This window comes from Bos taurus, chromosome 27 (genome assembly GCF_002263795.3).
Source record: "Bos taurus isolate L1 Dominette 01449 registration number 42190680 breed Hereford chromosome 27, ARS-UCD2.0, whole genome shotgun sequence".
Lineage (NCBI taxonomy): Eukaryota > Metazoa > Chordata > Mammalia > Artiodactyla > Bovidae > Bos > Bos taurus.
In genome coordinates, this window is record NC_037354.1 from 20005689 (window position 1) to 20032463 (window position 26775).

Consider the following 26775-nt stretch of genomic DNA (forward strand, 5'->3'; position numbering starts at 1 on the left):
TTTCTAATTGTCCTCAGACTCCTTTAACAACTAATGAGTAATCACCTCATCTTGTTATCCGCCTCTTCTCAAAAGACCTATGTTGTAACCAGGCTGTTGACATGAATTTCGCCTACAAGTATCTCTGGTAGACAATTAGGAAAAGTGTATCTTTAAAACAATTTAGATTGTCAGTGCAAAGGCAATTTCATATAGACAGCTATCAAAGGTGATCAACCAGACTTTATTATGATATAACAGGAGGGAATTCATAGATAAGCACTTACTTGAATGTCTCATCATTGTATTTAGATGCAGTTTCTCTTTACCTTTGAAAGAACAAACCTTTCACCGCACAATGGCAACTAGTTAATGTCTATGAAGCATTTGTACAATATTTTTAAATGAAAAAATTCTTAAATATTGATGCCTATATGATATAATCTCTAAAAACAGGAAAAATCAAAATAATTTAATGGACTCTCAGGACTTATACTTCAAGTGTCTTCAAATTTGAGCTAAGCAATTAAGTTTTTTAAAGTAAAGTGTTGAAAGTGTTTTTAAGGTACAATTTTATAAATATATACAAAACGTAGGTCTATTTGATGCTCTGTTCACTCAGGTAAAATTTATACTACATATCTAATGAGATATGTCGTCATCTCCAAAAATTATAATCCCACAGAATTAAAAACAAAAAAAACCCTTTAAAAATTAGTCAATGTATGAAACCAAAAAGGGAAACTTTACAACTTAATGAGAAAGACTTTATTTTAAAAAATGTTTCCATATCTGATTCTAATGTGTATTGACTTATGTATTTCAATAATTACATGAAAAAGCTAAAGCGGGGATTAAAAGTACTCTAGCAAGGTAAAGAATTAAAATACCACTTCCCCCTCTAGTTTCTAGTTTGACAGGAGGGGATGCCTAACAGAATCCTGTCTATAAAAACAGCTCTAGTACTGTGCTTTGAAAAAAATCTGGCTGCATATAATTCTTGATACATTATATGATGCTCTTGCCCTTAAGACTTCTGGCACTTCAGGTAATGGAAAATGATGACCAAATGCTTTAAGATAAAAGTAAGAATGCATCATATCTTCTGAGTTTTCTTTAAGTAGATTGTCATCAAAATCTTTCACTTTAAAGAAAATCTGAAAAAGACCACCATCCTATTGCTCAAAGAACTGCACTCAAATGATTTATAAAATGGACTGGTTCTTTCATAAAGTCACTGAATATAAAACATCATACTTCTAGCAAGGATGAGTGAATTCCAAGGATATGTTACTCCATTATCTTCTTGTCTTCCAGTCTACTTTGTGCTGAATTTGTCTAATTCAGATTTTGAAAAGTTAATACCACTGTCTCTTTGATTAAATACCAGTTCCTTAGCTGTGTAGTCTTAAAAGGTAATCTGCTTTAAATCCTCAAAATCAGTACCAAAAAATGTATACAGCGTAATCTAATTGCTAACATTTACAAAACTTGCACTTCACCAAATTAAAAAAGAATAAAATAAGACTTAAACAGTGCATACAAGGCACAAGAGCTTCTTAGTATATTTACTGAAGCTGAACATTTTGGCATCAACAAACACACCACTTTAGTTTCTCTTAAACTCAGTTTCCAAACAGCATACCATTTAGTTCATATTGAACTAAATTACCAAAAGTATATGATTTTTGCTTGATGATTTGCATAATTTAATCTTAATAGGTATTTACGTAGTTTAACTGTCATACTTCTGATGAGAGGACAAAGAAATAATAAAGATATCAATGGAGGATTAATCTATTGCCCCATCAGAATTCTTAACAAAAAATCATTATGTCTGCTATGTTCAATAGAAGAAATAACCTAAAAAGAGACTTAAAAGCCAAACCCCAAAAAGAGTATCATAAACCAATCTTCATAATTGTTATTACAGAGTTTCACCCATTTTCAGATAATTAAAAGAGATGAAAAATATATTGCTGATGTAATAGAAATGTATTAAATCTGACAAAGATTTTCTAGCCAGTTGAGCTCAAGCTTCAATTATCATACTTCTTTTCCAGCAGGCAAAAAAGGCTAGAAATAAAGTCTAGCAAGAAAAAAAAAAGGATGGTCATCTTCAACTTCAGGCCACTTGAAATTTGTAATGAATTCATAGTTTTTATAGTTCACACAGTCTGAGGCTGGATTCTTATCGGAGAGAGTAAACAAGTCTCATCTGCTACCTCCACACTCTCGTAGGTAACTAACAGGTTTTATGAATAAAGCTTATCATTATAATGCGATGTGACATCTTTTAATCTCAGTATCTTAATAGTCTCAAATTTTCTGAATCAGAAAATCAGAGGATCAATGGGCTTCTTATGTGATACATTGTGCTACCCAAATAGCTGGGTGAAAACTGGCCCATGAATTTATTCCAAGTTTTTATGATAGGTATCTTTGTCCTTGATTCATAAACCATAACTACTTTTAATATTTAAGAAGAATTTGTGTTAGTTGAAACAATCTGTATACTGGAGTAAAAATGTGTTATGTTTTAAAAGCAAATGCTGAGAGAACTACTCAATTCACGTTCTGCACACCCAGCCAAAGGGGATGGGAACAGCTGGCTAGAGGTGCCTTCCTGGGGGAAGCCTCTTCTATCCATCGACAGCATTCATTACCTTAGGAGGAAAGAGGAAACGTCAAACTCTTGTGTTAGCTCTAAAAACACAAACAAAAAATTAACCAACTCATTCATTGTTTGTTGCAATAACATCTCTCATTCAAAACTAAAAGTTTTCTATACTAGAAGGCTCATTAGATGTGTTCTTGAATATAGATAGACCTTTACATGAATTCTTCTTAACCTATAATATATTCACAAGACCAGAGGACCCTGTTATAATGCAGGGAATGCAGATGCTGACTCAGGAAGTCTAGGGTAAGATCCACAACTCTGCATTTCTGTTAAGCTGCAGGTGCTGTCAATACTTCTGGTTTGGGGCCCCAGTCTGAGCTACAGGGCTCTATGTTCTTAGTTTTGAGGCCAGTAGGAGTTCAAGTGAGTTGTTAGAGGATTTAGGAAAATAATTTTGAAATTTCATATGCACAGGAGCACAGCATTTTAAACTTCTTATTGTATAAGAGGGAAGAAAGTTGGGCAGGCTGTTTAATCTATACTTTAGCATTATTATGGATTTAGGCACATTTTGACTATTTGGAAACTATGCTGAAACAAAGAAACATTTTACAAAAAGGCCACAGGTTATTTACTAATATAGTTCAAAAAGAGACTACAAAAATAACATTTAGTAATACAGTTAAATATCACATTATCATTCAGTATAAATGTGTATTAAAAGAACTGCAAGTCTGAGGTGTAAAGCAGGAAAAACTTTAAAAAACTATTTGGATAATCAGCTACCTTAGGAAAGTTCTTCTTTTTTTTTAAAGACACATTTTACTGGCACTGGTTATGCCAACACGATGAAAAACATTACATCAAAAAATCATTTGTTTTCTTTTACATCAATACAGCTGATTCATATTGCAGTTGGGTTTTGTGACCATTACTGTTATATATCCAAATGTAATAAAATCAAGTTTCTGTGAGATTTTAAATTTCAATGATGCTATTTTATCACCCAATTACCAATTATTTAGAAACCACTATGTCTCTAGTCCTGCAAAGAGTTGAGCATAATGATGAACAAACCCAACTCTGATCTTGTCAAAATACTTGGAAATCTACCTGATTTACACACAAAGTGACATTACTATGGTAAAGCTCATAAAATATTTAACCAGATGACCTCACAATCAATGGCAATTATAGCTACTTCAACATACTGTAAAAAAGAATCCCATGAAACTTTGTCTGCTTTACGGAACTATGTTTTGTAAAATGCTTTGTTTGTGGTATTAATGATTCATTGTATAATCATAGTTATATTTTAAGAATTATTTCCAGAAATCACACTGTCTCTTTGCTAATTACCCCAACTAAGAATGTTACAATTTCACTTTCCTACATACTTACAGGTTCCCCACTGGCCAGTGGGTAAAGAACCCACCTGCAGTGCAGCAGACACAGGAGACAAGGGTTTGATCCCTGGGTTGGGAAGATCCCCTGGAGAAGGAAATGGCAACCCTCTCCAGTATTCTTGCCTGGGAAATTTCATGGACAGAGGAGCTTGGCGGGCTACAGTCCACGGGATTGCAAACAGTCAGGCACAACCGAGCACATGACACTAACCATAGTTACAATCAAACAGATCTACAATACCATCATGCAGAGTCATCCAAAACCAAAAATGCTGGCCCACTGGCACCCAGAACTGCCTGGCTATTCATCAAAACCGAAACCGAGCAAAGTGAAAACCAGAGATCCATGAAGTACTTTGACACAAATGACTGTTTAAGCTGCTACTCTTGCTAGGTCACAATTCTGTAAGTAGAGAGTTATCTTGATAATTTCAATGTTCAATGCTTCATATTTTTTAAAATTTGACTTATAAATGTATTAATTTTTGCTATACAGCAAAGTGATTCAGTTATATGTGTGTGTGTGTATATACATACATTCTTTTTCATATCTTCAATTATGGTTTATCAAGGATATTGAATATAGTTCTCTGTTCTATACAGTAGGATGTTGTTGTTTATCCATCCTATATATAATAGTTTGCATCTGTTAATCCCAAACGCCCAGTCCTTCCCTACCTCATCTTGGCAACCACAAGTTCAGTTCTTCATATTGTTTATTGCTTGCTTGCTTGGTCACTCAGTCATGTGTGACTCTTTGCAACCCTTTGGACTGTAGCCTGCCAGGATCCTCTGTCCATGGGATTCTCCAGACAAGAATACTGGAGTAGATTGCCATTTCCTTCTCTAGGAGATCTCCTTGACCCAGGGATTGAACTCACGTCTCCTATGTCTCCTGCATTGCAGGCAGATTCTTTATCCACTGAGCCACTAGGAAAGCCCATTGTTTATTGTAGCAGTACATATAATTGTTTATTTTGTTAAGCTATTTATGGCTTGGTTCCAAAGAGGACATTTTTGGAGCTTTTTCTTAACTGCAGGCTCATAAATAGATTTTGCTTTAAGGAAACTGATTTGGAATTACAGGTTTAAAAAAATTATAGGTTAAAGAAAATGACTTGGAACACCGATTATTTTAAGGGTGACACATGCTCTGGGGTCCTACTATGACTAAAAATAAGGACGGGAGAGATCTGCGCTAACAAGCTATAATTGTCTTATATTTTAGACCCAGTGAGATCCAGCTAATGGGTGGTCATGAATAAGACCGCTGGATATCCTGAAGGAAAGGAAAAAACAAAAAACTGCAAGATCCTATAAAATGACAAGACAATTGTCATTTTATGGTTCAATAAAAATTGTCATTTTAAAGTTCAACATTTTAGGATCAATTCTTGCTATAAAAATGAATTCTGTTCATCAACTTTTATTAAGTTAACCAAATAACTAGCTAATATTGAAGCTAGATCTATATTCAAAGGTCTCTTGTATGACTGATACAATCCCAAGGGTCTGCTAAGACATCTTCTATTTGAGTTACTCAAAAATAAATGTTTATGGAAACTATTTGCCCAAAGAGAGCTAGTAAGTGATTAAAACTATAAAACATAATAATAAAGGAAGAATTTTCCTTACTTTCATGAAGTATGAGTACATTTTGTTAGAAGAGTTAAGTCTCATTCTCCATGGTCAGTGCAGGATTGCTCATACCTTTAAGAGAAAACATAAGTTAGCAATTTTTGTGGGTGCTGCTTTTGAATAAAAAGGCACAGACTTGTTTATTCATCCATGAATCCCACCAGTGTATTGCCAAAGTTATCCTGTACATATTATGAGTGTTTACAAGATGGTTATATAGAAACAAACACACACATACACACAATACAGTCAGCCACAACCAGCACTCCCAAAATAGCACTTTTAAAAAGTGTATACACCTGAGGAAGTAGGAGGTGTGAATAAAATAATGTAAAATATGCTGAACCTCACACTTCTCACATTACCTTGAATCACTGTTTTCTAATTCTTTATTCTTGTCAAACTAATCTTTGAGCCTTTTCTCATCTCACCATTCTCATATTTCTCTTCTTTCTTTTACACCATCTTTTAAACAATTTCTAAATTCATCTATCAAAGTAACGGAAAATTAATCTACCATGTCCCCAGATTAACAGCACATAGAAACCAGAAAATCACCTGTATGCTAATGTAGAACTATAAGGTGAAATATGAATCTGTTCTGAAAGGGAGTTTTCTGTCTTTCTACCCTCCAAGTATACATCACTTCTTTGCCTCTAAGGAAACTGAGAGATTCAAAGGGCAAATAGAAGACATCAATTTTGTTTGGATAAATACCTAATCCCTCCCATATACTGAAAAATGGAATGGCATGTTTGATGGGGCTCTTCAGAGGGAATGTACATTCCTTAAGAACAAGGCTAATTTTAATTTATGTGTATTTTTTCATACCATTCAATATGTCAGTATGTGGCATGTCTACTTAAATTTTAAAACTTCACTTCTTTCTTTTAAACTCTTTAGTTCCCAAATTAAACATTTTTTTCTTTTTTTATTTGTATTTGATTAAATATCATATTTTTAAGGCCTGGTGATATCAGATGTTTTCAACATTCCTGCAGGATAATGTTCAAATGCGTTGTTTCAGTTTTATAGAGAAAGATAGAGAATTCTTTGTTCAAGGCTAACACAATATTGTAGAGCACTTGTCCTCCAAAAATTGTATTTTGTTTTATACATCTCAATATTGTACAACTATAATTAAAAAAAAATAGACCTTAGTGCCTTAATTGTGGATGCATGGCTTTAAACTTGGAAAACCCCAAATACATACACACCCCTGCATGTGTCACCACATGTCTTGTTTGATACTTAACAACCCTGAGAATTAAGTAGTATTTTAAAGATGAAGATGCTAACTCTAAAGGAGGCTAAGTAACTTAACAAATGCCCCACACTGATTAGATGCCCAAACTGGGATTTGCTATCAGCTCTGTCTGCCTTCAAAAACTTGCTTGTTCTTTGCCAATAAACCATATTGACCCAAGTAATCAAAAGATTAAAATCAACAATAACCAGAGAACTGTGAGTGGGATATGAAGAAATAACAGGTAGCTAAAAGTTATTGCAATTCTATAATGGCTTACTTCAATATATATCCAATATATATGCTGCTGCTGCTAAGTTGCTTCAATCGTGTCTGACTCTGTGCGACCCCATAGATGGCAGCCCACCAGGCTCCCTCGTCCCTGGGATTCTCCAGGCAAGAGTACTGGAGTAGGTTGCCATTTCCTTCTCCAATGCATTAAAGTGAAAAGTGAAAGTGAAGTCGCTCAGTCGTGTCCGACTCCTAGTGACTCCAAGGACTGCAGCCCACCAGGCTCCTCCGCCCATGGGACACTCCAGGCAAGAGTACTGGAGTGAGGTGCCACTGCCTTCCATATTGGATATATATATCCAATATATATTCAATGTATCCAATATTTTGAAACTAGATAGAAACTTTCAAGTAAAAACCACATTAATTTGAGATCCCTTTTAACAGATACTTTTCAACCTTCTGCCTGCACTTACTGTACTCTTCCTCATTTTAAAATAAATTATATTTTGAGTTTATCATTTTATTTAATACATGGTAATAAAGATTTGGTTCTCTAAACCAGAAAAAAAGTAAGGTAAATCTATCTTTCACAAAATGGTTTTTTACAGCTTCCAGACATTAATCAAAGCATTTCACAAACGGTTCTTTGAAAATAATTCTGTATTTACAATGGTCTTCTGACTCCAAAATAAGATATATTCTACAGGTAATAAGAATTAAAAATGTTCACTACCTTCACCTTTTAAAACTAAAATATTTCAAAACAGCCACACAGCATACCCTTACCAGCTTTGCCTTTCCCTAGGCTTGTGCTGTTCTCCGTCCAAGATTGAGAATCAGTAAGAAGGTGGCTCTGGGACTCTCTCAGTGGCTTTGCAGGAAACTGATGGTTTTCAGGACTGAAGAATAATTATTATTATGATCATCAGGTTAACTCTTGATCGTATTTCTTAAAGGAAGTGAGTATTTCTTAAAGGAAGGAACTCAAACCACTCGTGGTGCAAGGCGATTGTAGGAGTTACCAAGAGGACTTCGGGGAAGCAGGACCAAGGCATTAAGTCATACTGACTCGCAATGAAGAAAGTGTTCTTGCCTCAGCTCTCTCCTTTCCTCTGAGTACAATATGATGACAATCCTTGACTTTGGCAAATCTCCATTATTAATACACAGAAAAAGCCTCGGCCTCCAACTTTAGCAGGTAAAGGAATGTACCAGGAATGTACCAGAACTTACCAGGATTTTATTATTGATTTTAAGTTATATTTGATGCCAAATTATACTAGTTTCTCACTGATGACAGTGATATAAAGTTTGGTTTAAAATAAATAACATTTCATTTAGATTTTAAAACATTATTGGCACAGAAACTATTAGTATATTTTTTATAACACATCAAAATAGTAATTATAATAATATTAAAAAGAAAAAAAGCTACTTAAAATTTTTCCAAGACTAATTTCACATATTTTAGTTGACTATAACTATTATATTTTTTAAAGGATATGCCTTTTCTCCTTAATAATTACCTCATCTCTAAAATTTGAGATCATTTCAATTTTGTGCTGCTCTAATAAATCCCTTATTAAAATTCTGGAGGAAAACTTTAAAAAAGAAAATCGTGTCTCCTATCTATATGAAAAATGTCTTTTACACTAATTCTTATTCGTTCTCAGGAAAGGGACCATAGACCAGGTATAGAAAAGTAGCTAAGTCCTAGTTTAGGGACTCCTTGGAGAGTCATTACTGCAACAGGACTCTTTTTTTTTTTTTTTTTTTGCAACAGGACTCTTAACAAACAGCAAGGATGTATTCATCGAGCAATACTCATTGAAGTACCTAGTATATCAATGAGTAAAGTCTTTGATCTAATTGAGGAAGGAGAAGAATAAATATATAATAAATCCAGTGAGATTAACAGCTCTGCCAACAGTAAAAGGCAATATAAAGGGAACAGAGGGGCAGGCTGCTATGATACAAAGGGTTTTCAAAGATGACCTCTCCTGTAAAGAGCAGAAAGTGAACTGAAGGCACAGACCTTTCAGATATCTGGAGGAGGAACTTTTAGGAAGACGAACTGACAAGTGCAAAGCCACTAAATAAGCAACATGCTTGGTACATTTGAGGAACAGCAAGATCTGTGTGTCTGAGGACTGTGAGCGACGGGAAAGAGGTAAGGCATTACACTGAGAGGTGTCAAGGGCCAGATTAGTCCGGACAAGGGAAGGACATTCACTAGCTGGAGTGGGGTGCCATTGCCTTCTCCGATTCTGAGCAGAAGAGTGACACAATCTGATTGACACTTTAAAAGGCTCACTCTCTCTTTTTAATGGAGAATAGGGTGGTGGAGGGCAAACGTGGAGCCAGAGTCCACGTGAGAAGTGACAGATGGACCAGGACAGCAGGCCTGGAGGTGGCGAGAAAGTATCCAGGTTATGCGTGTATTTGGAGGGGACGTCTGACAGGATCTGCAACGTACAGGGTATACAGGGTGCCCAGAGAGAGGAATCTAGGCGACCCCCAAGTTTCTTCGCTGAGCATCTGGGAGAATGGAAGTCATTACTCATGAATATGAGAGAACAAAGGAGAATCAGGTTTCAGTGGGGTGAGGGGTAGGTGGCTTGGAATCAAGAGTTCTGCTTTGCACCTGTTCAGCTGGCGATGACTTTTATGTGGGCACATTATGTAGACAATGACGTATACAACTCCAGAGTACACAAGGGGAGACACGGACTAGGCACAGAAAATGTATATGGGCCAATCAGGGGAAATTACAGGATTCTGTAGAAGAAACTTCAGCTGTCAAAAGCCAATCTCAACATTTAAAGGAAACAGAGGGCCAGAGAAGTTACCTGACCTTGTCAAGACCAACCCGATGGGTAATAGTGCCAGAATTAGGACTTCTCTCCAGGCTCACTTAGTAGGAGGCGGACTATATCTAAACCCCAACTAGTCTTAACCAAAACCACTTAACATAGTATAAAAAAAAATAGGCTTCAGCTCTGTGAAATTTTCAAGCCCAAACTCAGGTCCAAGTAGGACTATGGTGCCTTTGAAAGGCCCATGTGACACACACGTTAACTGGCAGGCACGTAACTCACTCTAGGGATGGGGTTGGTAAATAGGTTTCATCTCGTGACAATTTCAGGTGATTTTGTAGTGGCTGCCAGGATCACTGCCTTAGAAAGGATTCTGGGGTCACATCAGGTTCCATGGGAGAAAGTGTTGTAAGCAGTAAGAAACTGCTTGGGAGGAGGGTGCCGTGAACATGGCATCCAATACTGAGGAAACGCTATGACATGATAGCTCATGTTTCTGTTAGTGGTTTTCATTTAAAATTAGAGGTATTGTCATGTTAAAAAAAATCTGTCTTAAACATTTAAAAAAGTAAGTGGTTCTACTTAAAACTTCATATAGAACATTTTTTTAAGAGCATTTTGAAATGTTTAGATCGTTTTGTCTTTTGCCAGTCAGAATCCAATTTCAGGCCTTCCTCAAATGCTTGAGAGGTTGGAAACAAAAGAGATGCAAAACAGTGGTCAAAAGTCCAGAAAATAAATTTCCTAGATTCCTTCCTTTCTATTCCCACAGAAATGGCTCAGATCAAGCTTAGAGGTCTTTAAAGAGGACCAAGAATATGGCGCCCACTGCTAATGGGGCTGTCAATCCGATGTCTGGGAAGGTCTTTTGATTGCCAAGAGGAAAGGCCCAGTGGGTCAGAGGCAAAGCAACCCTGGCAGCTCACATGATCACAAGTGGGACTAATTTGGACTTACACTGTACTTTTTTTTTTTTTAAGCACCACATTAAAAAAAAAAATCATAATATATTTCAGTCAACTTACAGAGAATTAACACCTGTTTACTGACTTCCCAGATGAATCACAGAATTTTATAATTATGACTTACGTTCCCTACGGACTCCAACCTCAGTCACACTTTCCTCCCGCCCTTGTTCCAACCTGGAAACCAGGGTAGTAAATGATCCTAAGTTTATTTTTTTCCTTAAGCAAAGGACACCACAGGATAAACTATATTATTTGAAAGTAAAATAGAAAAAAAAATGGGCTTACTTTTTAGATGATGAATTCAATCCTGCAGGAGTAGATGGTTGCTCAGGATCCTGGTTAACAAGGCAAGTTGGAAAGGAGCAGCCATCACCTAGACTATAATTAAAATAAAAAGTTACAATTGTGCAGTAAAAGAAAGATGATCTCTGTGAGCAGAACACAGTTACATTATGGACAAAACATATCTCAGACACTGGCTTCAGTACAGTATGTTTATGGAGATGTGAGTCAACTGATTTCCACTTTGATATAATAGTGGATCATAAAATAATCCTTTAAAAAATAAGAGTTCTTATGCAGAAGGACAGAGTTCTTCTGTTGAATTACTTTCAGTAGTCTAAACCCTGAAAATTTTCACAACAAAATACCTTGAAAAAATGGGTAGCAACCAGTACCTCTTCTCATCACCAAAAACCTGGAGCATATTTTTACCGAAACCCAAGCTGAATCCATTCTTATCTGTTCCATGTCGAAATACTGGGCTTCTAAATGCCTCTAGAAAAGATGGCAGAGCAACCACATAAGGAAAGAGCACATCAACTAGCAAGCGCTATAATTAGAAAGGAGTGGATTAAATGAAGAAACTCTGAAAACCCATGGCTAGCCTCCTGCGACTCTTTATATGTCTGTCAACAGCCCCACAGATGAAGACTGTCTTTTCTTTTAAAACAAACTTAAAATATGATTAGATCTACTGTAGTTTTTAAGTAACCCTTTTATTTCTGCAGTAGCACATGTGTATTGTAAAAAATGAAAAAACACAAACAAGCAAATAATTTAAAACTCTACATCTTCTAGACAGCTGAATGGACAGAGAGATAAGATAGATATAAATATATATATTTTAAATCAAAATGAGACTAAAGATACATTCTATAACCTTCTTTCAACTAATAATTTCCATTTTCCAATTTCACTAGAATTTTATGTCATCCAATCATAAATTTTCTTCTAGCTAATCAAAAAGGTATTTTAAAACTCTCTGTCTAAATCAGGATGCAATGCAGGGTCACACATCATGGGTGGTTATGCTCACGAGGTTGAGAGAAGCTGTGTGACTTTGCTCAATATCACACAAAAAGTAAATGACACGATTGGAATTTGAACAAGGTCATCAAAGTTCTGTCCTTTATGCTACATTTTCATCTTAAATAATGCTGAGATGCAAAACCTAAAATGTTAGTTTTGGGATTTTCTATGTGAATAAACATAGAAGTATAATGATTTCTGTCCATTATTTGAGAAAGGAAAAATCTAACTAGCAGAGTCAAGGTACTATGAAAAATGTGGTGATTTGCAAGATTCTTAATATTTATTACCCTAGTTTACAGCTTTTTATAAAACTTTTTAATAATTATAGGACCATATTGTTCAGACGAAATCCTTTCAGTGTTCCAAGTAAAATCTACAAGTTTCTAAAATTGAAAGCTTAGTAGAAACACTTACATTTGAAAAATAATTTAATTGCTCTACAATTTGAATTGCTCTACAATTTGAATTGCTCTATAATTTGAAATATGATACTTCATTTAGAAAGTACTTTATTATACCAGTATTTTCACTCTGCTAGTACTTCAGGTGATTAGATTTCACCTCAATATTGAAAAATAAACATTCACAATTATATACAATTAATTTTCATTATTTTAATAACAGAATCTCATAACTTGAGTATCCTTTGCGATCAAAAGAAATTATAAGTCCTGGCTGCATTCTGAAACCCCTATTCTTAGTCTAGAAGACTCCATTTAGCTTAGTCCCTGCTTACTTCTCAAACTTCATAGTACATTTTTTTTGTTCTTTAGCTTTCTATGAATAGTTTCTCAAACATATGTAGCTCTTTTTTTTAAAAAAAAAAATGAGATGAAATACAGAGAACATAAAATTGGTCACTTTAAGGTGAATATTTCAGTGGCATTTAGTAATTCATATTTTTTTGCAATCAATACCTATACCAAATTCCAAAATATTTTAATCACCTCAAAAGAAACCCTATACTAATTAAAGTAGTCATTCTTTACTCCATCTTCTTCCCACCCTTTGGAAATTATCAAAATGCTTCTTTCTCCATGGATATTTCCTATAAATGGAATTATACGACATGTAACTTTTCTAGTTGACTTCTTTTATTTAGGACATTTCTGACGTTCATACAGGTTGTAGCACTGCTTTGCTGTATCCGATCTCTGCAGGGCTTTTGAACATACTGTTTTCTCTGCCTGAGATGTTCTAGCTCTTTCCATGACTTCTTAACTACTTTCTGTTTTCATGAACTCTTCCCTGACCACTCCTTCTAGATAGGTTCCCTATTACCATCCCCAGCCCTTGATTCATAACTCAACATCCTGTTTGTTTCTTTCAAAACACTTTGTAATTAGGTTTATGTTTGGTTATCGATTTTCTGCATTGCTCACCACTGTATATATACACAATGCTTTGCACACGATGGACAGTTTAAAAATACACGGAATGAGTGAATCTGTATTTGTCCCACCAGACAATGTGGGAATTAAGAGTGGTTTTTAGAACTTCAGGACAGGTTAGCATTTAACCATATGGCAACCTCTGATGAATATTTAGTTTTGCATTGAAAGTTCTGTTAACTACAATAATCATATACTCACCTAATGTAGATTTATTTTTGCTGACTAGCCAACAATGATAGCCAAACAGAGAAGACAAGCTGACAGAAAACATAGCTGCAGCAAAGAATAAAAACATAATATGGAACTTGGCTTGAGTATCAGGTAGGCCATTCTATAAAGAGAGGGAGAAAATAAAATGTTTTGTCAAAGGAATGAGTATTCTCCTAATTTGATAAGTCTTTTTTTGTTGTTGTTTAAAATTTTTCTTAAATTTAGATATGGAGAAAGATATACAGCTTTATATTAAAACTGCAAGGGAAAAATACATCTTTAAACTCAAATCAATGCTTACTATAACATGAATATACATATATCTATGGAAAAGATATTAAAATTTTGGATATTTATTTTGTATAACCAAATTCATAGAACAATTATAATAGTATGTGTGTAAACTACACAAGTAGGAAGCAAGATAAAAGGAGCTATAAAATTTTTATAATTTATAAAATTTGTTTTTAATTTACTTTCTGAAAATGTTTTGTTAACATACTCTAGATTTACAAATGTTTAAACATTATTTTATTATAATGCCAGAAAATGGAGGATAAGTGGCATGATTTAGCTAGTCTTCTCACTGACGTTTTACATCACTGCAAATGACAAAATCAACTACAAACACATACAACATGCTCACAATAATGCTTCAAGCTACCTTGGATAATGTCAGCACAGAAAAGTTCACCACCAGTGCATAACACCTGTCTAAAATAAACCTTAACAATACCCATGGGATAAAAAAGACCATCAAAGCACAACCAGACTGACTCTCCTAGTCTACGCATCTAAGGAGACCTGGAGTCCCTCTAGAATGTGGGCTTAGGAATACTCAGTGAAGCACCAGAGATGCTAGGATGTGTCTCCCTCTGACATTCGGTTTCAATATCCTGTCAGATTGAGCCAGGTCACAAGACCTCACTGATACCTTTTGACAGCAGTGTTCTCACTGTGAAAGCCAGTCAATCCTTTACACATGTATTTGTGGTTTGGAAGTAAAACCATCCACGAGAATGAGGAACTGTAAGGCCATGTGCTCTCAGACATCCACAAGAGATCATTCTTCCAGATGGACACCGCAAGTACCCTCGAATGCTAGGACATGCTTGTTTACCTGTGTATTTCTAGCGCTTAGCAATGGTACTGACACATAGTAGGTATCAATAAATCTTTAGCATTGAATGTGATTCAAATCTCACATCAATGATCTAATAATTCATAGAGTCTTTCCATAATAAAGGATAATTTAATGAATGTAATAAGGCAACTCTGGCAGGGATAACTGCTTTTTATATTGTATGGTATTCATGGGGACTATCTTGCGGTACTTAAAATACATAGTGTGTGTGTGTTAGTCGCTCAGTTGTGTCTGACTCTGCAACCCCACAGACTGTAGCCCCCCCAGGCTTCTCTGTCCATGGAATTCGCCAGGCAAGAATACTGGAGTGGGTTGCCATTCCCTTCCCAGATGTAAACTAGCTGCTGATAAGTTGCTTCAGTCGTGTCCGACTCTCTGCGACCCCATAGACGGCAGCCCACCAGCCTCCTCTGTCCCTGGGATTGTCCAGGCAAGAATACTGGAGTGGGTTGCCATTCCCTTTCCAAATGTAAACCAGCTGCTGCTAAGTCGCTTCAGTCATGTCCGACTCTCTGCGACCCCATAGATGGCAGCCCACCAGGCTCCTCTGTTCCTGGGATTCTCCAGGCAAGAATACTGGAGTGGGCTGCCATTTTCTACTCCAAAATACACAGTACTAATTCTGTTTTGCTTACATTTAAAATATACAGCACAGAAAACAAATGAGTTGCCTAAAGCATGCACTTAATATCAATTCAGCACTTGATTGATATTCTAGTTTAATAATCTTTTTACACATAAAGAAGAACTTCTCTTTTAAATACTAAGAAAAAAAATCTTATATAGTCACTTCTTGTTATTCGCAGTGGTGATGGTCTTTAAAGTTGCCATGAACACTGAAATTATAATTCCCGAACCATTGCCCCTGGGAAGATACGGGTTTCTGGTCACAACATTTTTGTCAAATGATCAATGACCTTGTTCTGTGTGTTTCTGCTTATAAAACCTAATTGATACCTTATTTAATATGCATTAAATAAGAGAACTCACAGCCAACAGCACCATAAGTCATGTCTGAAGGAAGCTTATCTATATACATGTATTTCCTCCATGAGGCACATCACGGTCTCTTCTTTTGCTCAGAAAATTAGACAGCACTTCAGTGCTAGGCTTGAAGGCCTTTTAAACAATGAAATCACCAACAAAAAAAGCACAAAAATGCAAAAGACACAGCACTAAATAGACTTAAAAGCACACTCATTTACAGTATAAGAGTTCAAACAGGAAGGCAATAAGACCTTTGGTTTGATCTCAACTGGAAGCGTGTACGTGGGTGACTCAGATTTTTCCTACTCTGTGTATGCTTGCAAATGACCACAAAAGTTACGCTGAGTATTGACTTTGAGGTTTAAAATAAATGTTAGCAAGTAGGTGAATTCACAAACACAGAATCTGCGAATAATGAGGAATGACTATATATAAATTAGCTCTATTCTATAAAATTAGTGTCTGGATTAAGTCACTATTGAAAGTCTATATATGTATTTTTGTATTCCAAAAAAAGTCACCAAGGTAATAACTTACGGTCCAAAATTTGATAAAATACTGTAAGTCTGTAGCAGCAATAAAAACGCAGTACAGCAGAGAATAAGCCAAGAAAAGGAGGAAAAATTTATAATTTGAAAATCCAACACAATTGTTCACCCTGTTAACAAAACAAAAACATTTTCAGTGACTTTTATGCTGTTACCCTGGGTACACATATGCTCAACCTTAACACAAGTATTTGATTTCCTAACATTAAAATTTATTGGCATTTCTTTAAGCATAACTCAAAAGATTTCTTTTTAAAAATTATCTAAAGATTTTTTTACACATACAAACATTAAAAACTCCATTTCACTAAAAAGGAATTTCTATGTTCAAACTAGAAATTTGATATGTAATATTGCTTTAATTACTCATGACCCCTGTATTTCCTGTCCAATTATACAAATAAGCACATGCCCTAAGTATTGATCTTGTGAGAAATCTATTAACACCAAACAGATAAGAGGGATTTTCTAAATTCTTTTCTGTGTTACCTTTGGATTTGATTTCTATGATTAAGTAATTTTAAACCTTTTTAAGTTTTCCAAAATTAGACGAGAGGTCTTTACAGACTGCTTGCATGCTGACGGTACAGCACTGAAGCAACCAGATTATCAAAACATCTTAAAGGGCAGGTTTAAGGAAAGAAACAGGACTGGGAGCCAGACAGCCAGGTCGTCACGTACATTCGATGCTAAATAGCTATGTGTCCCTGACAAAGTGCCATAATTTCTAAGGGTTTCCTTTTCCTCATCTGTCAAATCAGCACTCTGAGATCCTTTCTGAGAACCAGGTCTCTATGCTATGATCTGAATCTCCAAAAATGGAGATTCAGAATTCTCAGCTCTTACTCTGAAATCACTGTATTTGGAAAGGGCGGTTTAAGAACTCAAACTACTGTATCAATAAACATAAATACAAATACAACTCATACTTTATAGTCACACTTCTTCTATCAAACCTTATTTTGCCTCTTTCTATTAAGACAAGGGAATTCCTAGATGATAAATGTGACACAACAGTTAAGTGGAATTGGTTGTTATCTTCATGGGCAGTGAACCCAGGAATTAACAATAAAAATAATAAACTCACTGCACAGAACATACAGATGTTTCTTCTTTCACCTGTGTGTGTGTGTGTGTGTGTGTGTGTGTGTGACTCAGTCATGTCCGAATCTTTGCAACCCCATGGACTGTAGCCCACCAGGCTCCTCTGTCCATGGGATTCTCCAGGCAAGAACACTGGAGTGGGTTGCCATGTCCTTCTCCAGCAAACACCTTTGTTCCTACTCAGTACCGGCATAAGATAATCTTCCTCCTTACTGACTTTGCCAATAAATGAATTGTTTCTCTTTCTCTATTGTTGAGGAGAAACAATAGTCATATGAAAAATGTTTACTCAATTACATAAGATGAACACGAACTAGGTCTGTTATATGTCATGGGCCTAGTGTTAGCAATACTGTTACTACATGCTTAAAACTTTGTTAAGAGGACAGAGTTCATGGTAAGGGTTCTTAAAATTAAAACTTTTTTAATTTAAAAAAATTCAAAAGTTAAACATTGGACTTATGGATAAACCAAAATTTGGAACAAAAATGGAAAATGTTTATATCTTCTACCTCCAAAAATATAAGGTAAAGGGAACAGCATTAGATGTATTAATTTTGAAGCCTAAGGGTATTGTGTATGACAGATTCATGAAGAAGGCAAAACTGTGGGTGCACACCGAATGAAATCAGTTACACTGGCAGCCCAAGAGATTCCAGTGTGAGTGCGAACCAGTCACTGAGACTGTCTCTTAACGACATCTGAATCAAATAATGGTAAGAAGTAATATTGCAAACAGGTCCATACAAGCTGAGTCTAAATGTGTTCTGTCACAAAAGGAGAGAGGATATCCCCATGCTTATCTGTGTTGGTTACTAGAGGAGTGAATGGGAGACAGAGGCTGGGGTGTTAAGATTGGCCACGTGGATGTCCAGACAATGACGCTTCTGTGAATGAGGGGAACATGAGATGGGACAGGAAAGACCACTGCTCTTCCTGCAGGAATGTAAGAACCAGCTTTTGTACTAGATGACAAATGTGTTTTTATAGAAAGGAAAATGATCTTGAACGGAGATTTTTACAACATCTAATTTAGCTTACTTTAACTTCTACAGGGGCATGCTATGATTTGCCATGTCAAAGTCAAGAAACAGAGAAGGTTAGTCAATAAAGACTGAGCTTGGTAAGAATGTTATACTTGAGATCATATTTATTTTTAATAATAACTTACTCTCTACCTGACAGACAGCTTTTGGTTAGACATTTTTAACTGCCTACTACTTTGAAGACTCAATTTGAAAAGTGCATGTACTCTGAATCTGAATGCCTTTATATGGAGAAATAAACACATTCTAGGTAAACATCCCTTACACATTCATTTAAACTCAGTTAAACAGCTCTTGGCTCTGTTTTAGGGAAACTGCTTTCTGAGTCTAAATTGGAAAAAGAACATAATATAAAAAAAGGTGGAAAGAAAGTGGCCGCTGAGGTCCAAACAACTTGATATATGACTTTAAGTCCACTCTGGAACTTTTCTGAGCCTCACTTTCCTCTTGTTTAAAAATGGGACAAATAATTTCTAATAATATCTGTCATGGTTATAAGGATTACAGATTTTACAGATATATGGATATATCATCTCTAGACATTACAAGCACTCAATAAACTGAATCTGAAATTATTTAATTAGTGCCACCTAACCATTTGCAGCCTTGTCAAAGAATATTATTAGTATAATTAATAAATTTAACAATTATATTAAAAAGAAAAAACACTAATTTGATAGGATAGCCAATAATGCAAAGACTACAGGATATCTATTTTAGTTAAAAAAGAAGTGTGAGGTTGGTCCCCTGCACCCCAGAGGGTATTCTGGCCACAGCAGATACGTTAAAGTCATCACGAACAGGAGGCATGGTTCTCTGATTTTTCAAACACTAAAAGTTGACAGATCCTGAGATTCAAAATCATATACAAGACCTGTATAAAAAGGTTGCCTCACTATAAGTCTTAATAAGTGACTGTTACATTTACATAATGACTGTAGAAAAGATCTCTTATAGATTAATATGAAAACATTTCCAGGATATATTAAGTGAAGGGGGGGAAAGGCAGAGAGACTCAGGCCATAAAATTGGAAATATCAGTGGGAAGAGAACTTGCTAAGAAAGAGAACAGAATGAATTAAATGAAGGAAAGAATGAGGAAAGAAAAGAGTCATCACAAATGAAAATTGTTACTTCAAACAGAGGTTATTTACCAATATCTTTCTCTAAGAGGAGCATTATTTTCATAGGAGTTAGTTAGCCTTAACCTGATAATTATAGTAGAAAATCTAGGAGAAGAAAAGTAAGAGGTACCCTGGGGAGAGATAAAGAACACTGCAAACCTGACATCCCGCTACTGTTTCTGGAAGCTAAGGTAACTGTTCACTATGTATGCTTCCCCCACCTCTGGCGTAGGTTTGCGGGTACATCTACTTTGCCTGAAAGTCAAAGTCACTCAGTCATGTCTGACTCTTTGTGACCCCAAGAACTATACAGTCCATGGAATTCTCCAAGCCAGAATACTGGAGTGGGTAGCCTTTCCCTTCTCCAAGAGATATTCCCAACCCAGGGATCGAACCCAGGTCTCCTGCATTGCAGGTGGATTCTTTATCAGCTGAGCCACCAGGGAAGCCCTACCTTGCCTAGCGCCAACCATGAAAGAAGGCAAGGCTTGGAGAATGATCATGCTTAATGTCCAAATCCAACCTGACTGGCAACCTTGGTGTGGTCTCACAGGGATGTGTACACTGAGATGAAAAGTTATAAGGGAGAAAAGCCAACCTTCATTAGTTACTTAGATCTTTCAAATAATCCTCTAGTCAGTTACCTAGTTTCATGACTTAGAAATTTTAAAAAAAATTTTAATGAATTCTAAGTGGAAACCCTTGTTGAAACACATGTGTGTATTTACAGATCTGCTATTCTACTCCTTAACATTAAGTTCTATTTAAAACATTGTTAAATCTTTAGATGAATTCATTCCTTATTAGATACTTCAAGTGAAGTGTTATGTATAATTTATGTGCACATTTTGGTGTAATTTCTGTATTCTAGAAGTATTCTAGAATCTCTCTGTTTATGCATGTGCATACAAAGAAAACCATTTGTTCTGAGCAAATGTAAGGAAATAAGTTTTACATTGTTAACCTACTGGTGTTAAAATTATTTCATGGAAACTCATGGAATAAAGACTATTTTGAGCTAACTAAACAAACTCTACAAACTAAACCTAAAGGGACTCCCTAGGTTAGCTAAGGCAAGATTTCATTTATAAACAGATTTAAATAGATCAATGATTCAACTTATTGTTATAAAGGACAGAAACTTCTTTAAGTATAGAGCCACACTCACCATGGGCAATGATGATCCATCTTCAAAATACATCTAAGAAGAAACCACACACACAAAATTCAGCATCCCACAAAAGTTTAATCCCAATGTTATAAAATGAAATACTATTTCAAAAGAGTTGTAGCAGGTAAAATATTGCAAAATTATTTACTTATCTAAAACCTGAATAATAAGCAAAAGGCCTCATTAAAATAAACATTATAGCCAATTCTAGATGATACAAAAATAGAACTTTAAATTCAAAATATACATGCTTTAAGATGTAAATAAAATAACTCATTTTCTAAAAATACAATATGTTAATATACAACTATTTTATGCTGAAGAAAGTACAAAATGTCAACAGATTTACAGACAGTCTGGATAAAACTTGTCCATTAATGTCCAACCGTAAGACAAGTATATGGTACTGTTCTTGTGGTATATCAAGTATGTAACATCGGACTGTCATGAAGCCAACTGGATTATCTTTATAAAAAGGAAATGAGTCATAGAAATTTTTCTTAACTAGAACTAGCCAAGAATGAGCTGCTAAAATCATGCACTTCATTCAAGTCACAAAGAATCTGGGGGAACAGAGACAACGGATCATGGCCCTTAGCCATACTCGTATTTATGCAAGTGCTGGTCATATCTCCTAAATAAAGGCCTGATAAAAGGAGAAAAGGAAATAATCTGGAAAGCAACGAGAAAAGAAACACATTTAAAAAAACCCACGGGTGTGTAGACATTTTAGAAGTAAAGGGTTTTTTCTTACTTATCACAGACGGAACAGTGGTGGCAGCGATCTGGTTTTATAAGTTGGCATCTGTCACAATAGCGGATTGCTAGGAACAAAAAGCTCCACTTAGCCTTAGATGTAACAGTGAATTGAATACACAGTTAAACAGCTTTTAATCATTTATCCAAATTTAAATTCTATAAAGCATAATGAATTTAAATTTGATAGAAATGACATATTTGACTGCATAAATACAAAAATGAAATGATTTGACTATAGCCTCAGTTCTCTGCAGAGAGTTCCCAAGAATAGATCTATCAGGGAAATTTTTCTCAGGCATGCTCAACTATAAATATACTATCTAGTTACAAAGGAATCACAGACTTACAAAGGCTGCAACCATGTCCATTTTCACCAAAGTAAACAGAATGTCTCCCTTGATTAATCATTTCGTTTCCTGGACTCTGCCAGGATGACTAGGTAAAGGATACAACCACATTTTAGAAGTTTTTTGAGAAAGACATTTTAGAAATTTGTGAATAACTTCAACTAGCTGTTTGAATTGGGAAAGAGTTCACATCTTCCCTGCTGGGTGAGATGCAAGATGAGGAGTGAGTATTCCAAGAGGTACTTCCACCAGAGAATTTTAATTCTTGTGACTGAAGTCCTGAGCCTTTCTTCTCTAAAACAGACCTCAGAGACAGTTGTGGATGATTGGAGATGCTCTTTCAGTACACAGGCATCGGACAGGATGCCCTCAGTCTGCCAAAATTACAGGAGATTTGTTAAGTGGGCAGTACAGTAGGGCCAGCAGAACCAAACGAGCAAACTTAAAATCTGGAAAACATACTTGCAGCAAGCAGTTATCAAGATTATATTAGCTAATATCACAATCTCTAAAAAAAGGAAAAAATTGTTATAAACTAAGAATAAAAAGAGCTTTAAGACAACAGGCCTAGAAGGAGTTGTTTTCAATACTGAAATAAGTCCTTAATCATCCCCTTATAACTTTCTTTTTCAGGAATTCCAGAGATGAATGGCATGGCCTGCTCATCTCCTGAATGAAGATGTCTCACAGGGACATTCCAGGTGAAGCTCTAAAGTATCCCTGGCTCATGCCAGGTATCAAAATGGGAGCAGTGTTGTCCAGAAGGAATATAACGTAAGCCACACGAGTACTGTTAAACTCTCTAGGAGCTATGTTAAAAGAAGTAAAAAAAAAAAAGGTGGGGGGAGATTAATTTTAATGATATATTTTATTTCACCTAATACATATTTCAACATATAATTATTATATTAGTTATAAATACATGTAACATTATATTTTATATTAGTATATACAAATGAAGTGTGTGAACATCAACTGAACCTTTCTGTTGCTTTTAAATAGCCTTTAAAACCTGTTCTGTGTTTTCCACTTATAGTCAAATTTGAAGCTGTCATAATCACAAAAGACTAGTGGTTTCCATAATGGGCAGCATGGGTTTAAAGTCACACAATTTCCATGTGAGTTTTGTTGGGCAATTGTACATTTTAAGTGGTGATTATTTCTTAATTACACAGGGGGTGGGGTGCACCTTGCAAATTAAAGTGGGCGGTAACTCAAAAATATTTTGAAATTTTTCATTTATAATCTTTTTTGTGAAAGTCTTTTTGTTCATGGTTTTTCAGAAACGGAAATTTAGTCTTATAATTAAAACACACTCCATGTGCCAGATCAGATTCAACTAAAATCACCCCACTGGAATTTAAAGTAAGCCATCTGATTATCATTTAAAAAGTCCTAACAGTGGAGGGGGAATTTTAACTGTCTTGCTTGAATCTTCTGAGAATTTATTCATGTATTATTTATATAATTTAAAACTTTTTTGGTAAATACTGAAAAGGAAACACTACCAACATCTGTGTGCAGAGTGATAACCTAATTACGTCACTTCTAATGGTAATTTTCCTAGTCAAAAAGTCTACAAATATTTTTTTGTAGGAAAGGATCGATAGCAAGGGAGAACTGGAAAATCAAATAGTCCTCATTAATAAAAATAATAATATAATAGAGTTTGGAGAGCCCCATAAGAAATCAGGAGATGGTTGGATCAAAATGAAAGCACAGGACAAAAAGAAGTGAGATGAACAGTCTTCACACTTGCCTCACACACCCAAGACTGTACATGGTTGAATTTGTTCTCTATGCATAGCAAGCAGTCAATATAACCTAGGCAGTCACTATTTTTCTCTTTCAGGTTTGGAGGAAAGACCGTGGATCTAGAATGAACGGGAAAACCCTCAATTATACTACTATCCATTTTCTTCAATTCTCTAAGACATATCAAGTGTGTGGACACCAACTGAGCCTTTCAGTTGCTTCGGTCCATGGCCTTTCTCAGGGTGAGGAAGGAAGTTATCTGAACAACCCACGGGTTTTGGCCGAGGGTGGGATAAGAAAAAGGACCCTCATATTCCTGCCTTGGGGGCACTGTGGCCCTCCACTGCATGTCCACTCTGCATTCATGATTACCTTTACACCCCACATATTCCAGAGAGAGATTAACCACACCAACATTATCATGTTTATTAAACTTCCTGTAATTTAATTTAGTCTATGACTCTAGTCAGCTAAAATTGATTTCAGCATGCATCCAGAAGTTTTGCACTAAAAATATAAAGACTATATTAGCAAATTCAGATTCTGTTCCAGACTGTCAAAAATATTGAGAATGATAAGTTCATCCCAGGAGATAGGCATACAATATAAGAGAAGATAATCTTCAATTCAGTTCAGTTCAGTCGCTCAGTCATGTCCTACTCTTTGCAACCCCATGAATCGCAGCATCCCGGCCTCCCTGTCCATCACCAATTCCCAGACTCCACCCAAACTCATGTCCGTTGAGTCGGTGATGCCATCCAGCCATCTCATCCTGTTATCCTCTTTTCCTCCCACCTTCAATCTTTCCCAGTATTAAGGTCTTTTCCAAAGAGTCAGTTCTTCGCATCAGGTGGCCAAAGTATTGGAGCTTCAACTTCAGCATCAGTCCTTCCAATGAATATTCAGGACTGATTTCCTTTAGGATGGACTGGTTGGATCTTCTTGCGGTCCAAGGGACTCTCAAGTGTTTTCTCTAACACCACAGTTCAAAAGCATGAATTTTTGGTACTCAGCTTTCTTTATAGACCAACTCTCACATCCATACATAACTACTGGAAAAACCATAGCTTTGACTAGATGGACCTTGTTAGCAAAGTAATGTCTCTGCTTTTATAATATGCTGTCTAGGTTGCTCATAACTTTCCTTCTAAGGAACAAGCATCACGTAATTCGCACAAGGAGATGACATAAATCCAAACTGCAGTTGTTATTAATGAACACTAATTCTTTGTTCTGATATGACTTAGTCTTAATTTGGTGCATCAAGGGGTCTAGTAGAAAAAGCACTCCATATCTGCTGGCTCATCAAAAAAGCAAGAGAGTTCCAGAAAAACATCTATTTCTGCTTTATTGACTATGCCAAAGCCTTTGACTGTGTGGATCACAATAAACTGTGGGAAATCCTGAAAGAGATAGGAATACCAGACCACCTGACCTGCCTCTTGAGAAACCTGTATGCAGGTCAGGAAGCAACAGTTAGAACTGGACATGGAACAACAGACTGGTTCCAAATAGGAAAAGGAGTACGTCAAGGCTGTATATTGTCACCCTGCTTATTTAACTTATATGCAGAGTACATCATGAGAAACGCTGGGCTGGAAGAAACACAAGCTGGAATCAAGATTGCCAGGAGAAATATCAATAACCTCAGATATGCAGATGACACCACCCTTATGGCAGAAAGTGAAGAGGAACTAAAAAGCCTCTTGATGAAAGTGAAAGAGGAGAGTGAAAAAGTTGGCTTAAAGCTCAACATTCAGAAAACGAAGATCATGGCATCTGGTCCCATCACTTCATGGCAAATAGATGGGGAAACAGTGGAAACAGTGTCAGACTTTAATTTTGGGGGCTCCAAAATCACTGCAGATGGTGATTGCAGCCATGAAATTAAAAGACACTTACTACTTGGAAGGAAAGTTATGACCAACCTAAATAGCATATTCAAAAGCAGAGACATTACTTTGCCAACAAAGGTCCGTCTAGTCAAGGCTATGGTTTTTCCAGTGGTCATATATGGATGTGAAAGTTGGATTGTGAAGAAAGCTGAGCACCAAAGAATTGATGCTTTTGAACTGTGGTGTTGGAGAAGACTCTTGAGAGTCCCTTGGACTGCAAGGAGATCCAACCAGTCCATCCTAAAGGAGATCAGTCCTGGGTGTTCATTGGAAGGACTGATGCTAAAGCTGAAACTCCAATACTTTGGCCACCTCATGCGAAGAGTTGACTCATTGTATAAGACTCTGATGCTGGGAGGGATTGAGGGCAGGAGGAGAAGGGGACGACAGAGGATGAGATGGTTGGATGGCATCACTGACTCGATGGACATGAGTTTGGGTGAACTCCGGGAGTTGGTGACGGACAGGGAGGCCTGGCATGCTGTGATTCATGGGGTCGCAAAGAGTCGGACACGACTGAGTGACTGAACTGAACTGAGGAATGTGGAAACTAGATTTTTGCACCTGATACTGTCACTGCCATTAAATAGTTTTGGAAACTTGTGCAGTAATTTACTTTTAGGGGGTTTAAATTTCCTCCATATTAGTTTAGGCCCATCTAGGGTAAATATATATACACATATACAGAAACACATTTCTATCTTTGTGGGATAGAATCAGTGGCATAATATCAAATGAGGGAATCACTACTTGCTCACTGACAAGCAGTAAAAACAAACAGGAAAACATCATGCGTGAGACTTAGAGTTATACTGAATTATGATTCTAAAGTGAGTCAGAATTGAATATATACAATATAAAAATATTAATGAGATATTTTACAGTCCTTTTTTCCTCCTAGGTCTTTGAATTAGTTGTGTGTCTTCTACTTAGAGTACATCTCAATTTGGACGAGCCATGTTTTAAGGCTCAAAAGCCACATGGAGGCTGTGGCTACCGCAGTGGGCAGCACACAGCCAATCACAAAGTTTCTGGGTGAGCCTTTGGTGGGCAAGCACCAGGCATCC

At 36.1% G+C, this 26775-nt stretch overlaps 1 protein-coding gene across 1 annotated transcript in view; it reads right to left on the bottom strand.

The window, feature by feature from the left end:
* Positions 1-202: 202 nt before the first annotated feature.
* Positions 203-26775, bottom strand: part of ZDHHC2 (zinc finger DHHC-type palmitoyltransferase 2) — a 67655-nt gene continuing 41082 nt past the window's right edge. Inside the window, exons 5-13 of the mRNA XM_024986329.2 lie at positions 21707-21776; positions 20950-20982; positions 16497-16617; positions 13817-13949; positions 11561-11687; positions 11196-11288; positions 7913-8025; positions 5644-5718; positions 203-2645 (exon numbers count right to left, since the gene is read on the bottom strand). Of these exons, the coding sequence (XP_024842097.1) occupies positions 5678-5718; positions 7913-8025; positions 11196-11288; positions 11561-11687; positions 13817-13949; positions 16497-16617; positions 20950-20982; positions 21707-21776 (731 nt within the window). The 3' untranslated portion in view covers positions 203-2645; positions 5644-5677. The remainder of the gene's footprint in view (positions 2646-5643; positions 5719-7912; positions 8026-11195; positions 11289-11560; positions 11688-13816; positions 13950-16496; positions 16618-20949; positions 20983-21706; positions 21777-26775) is intronic.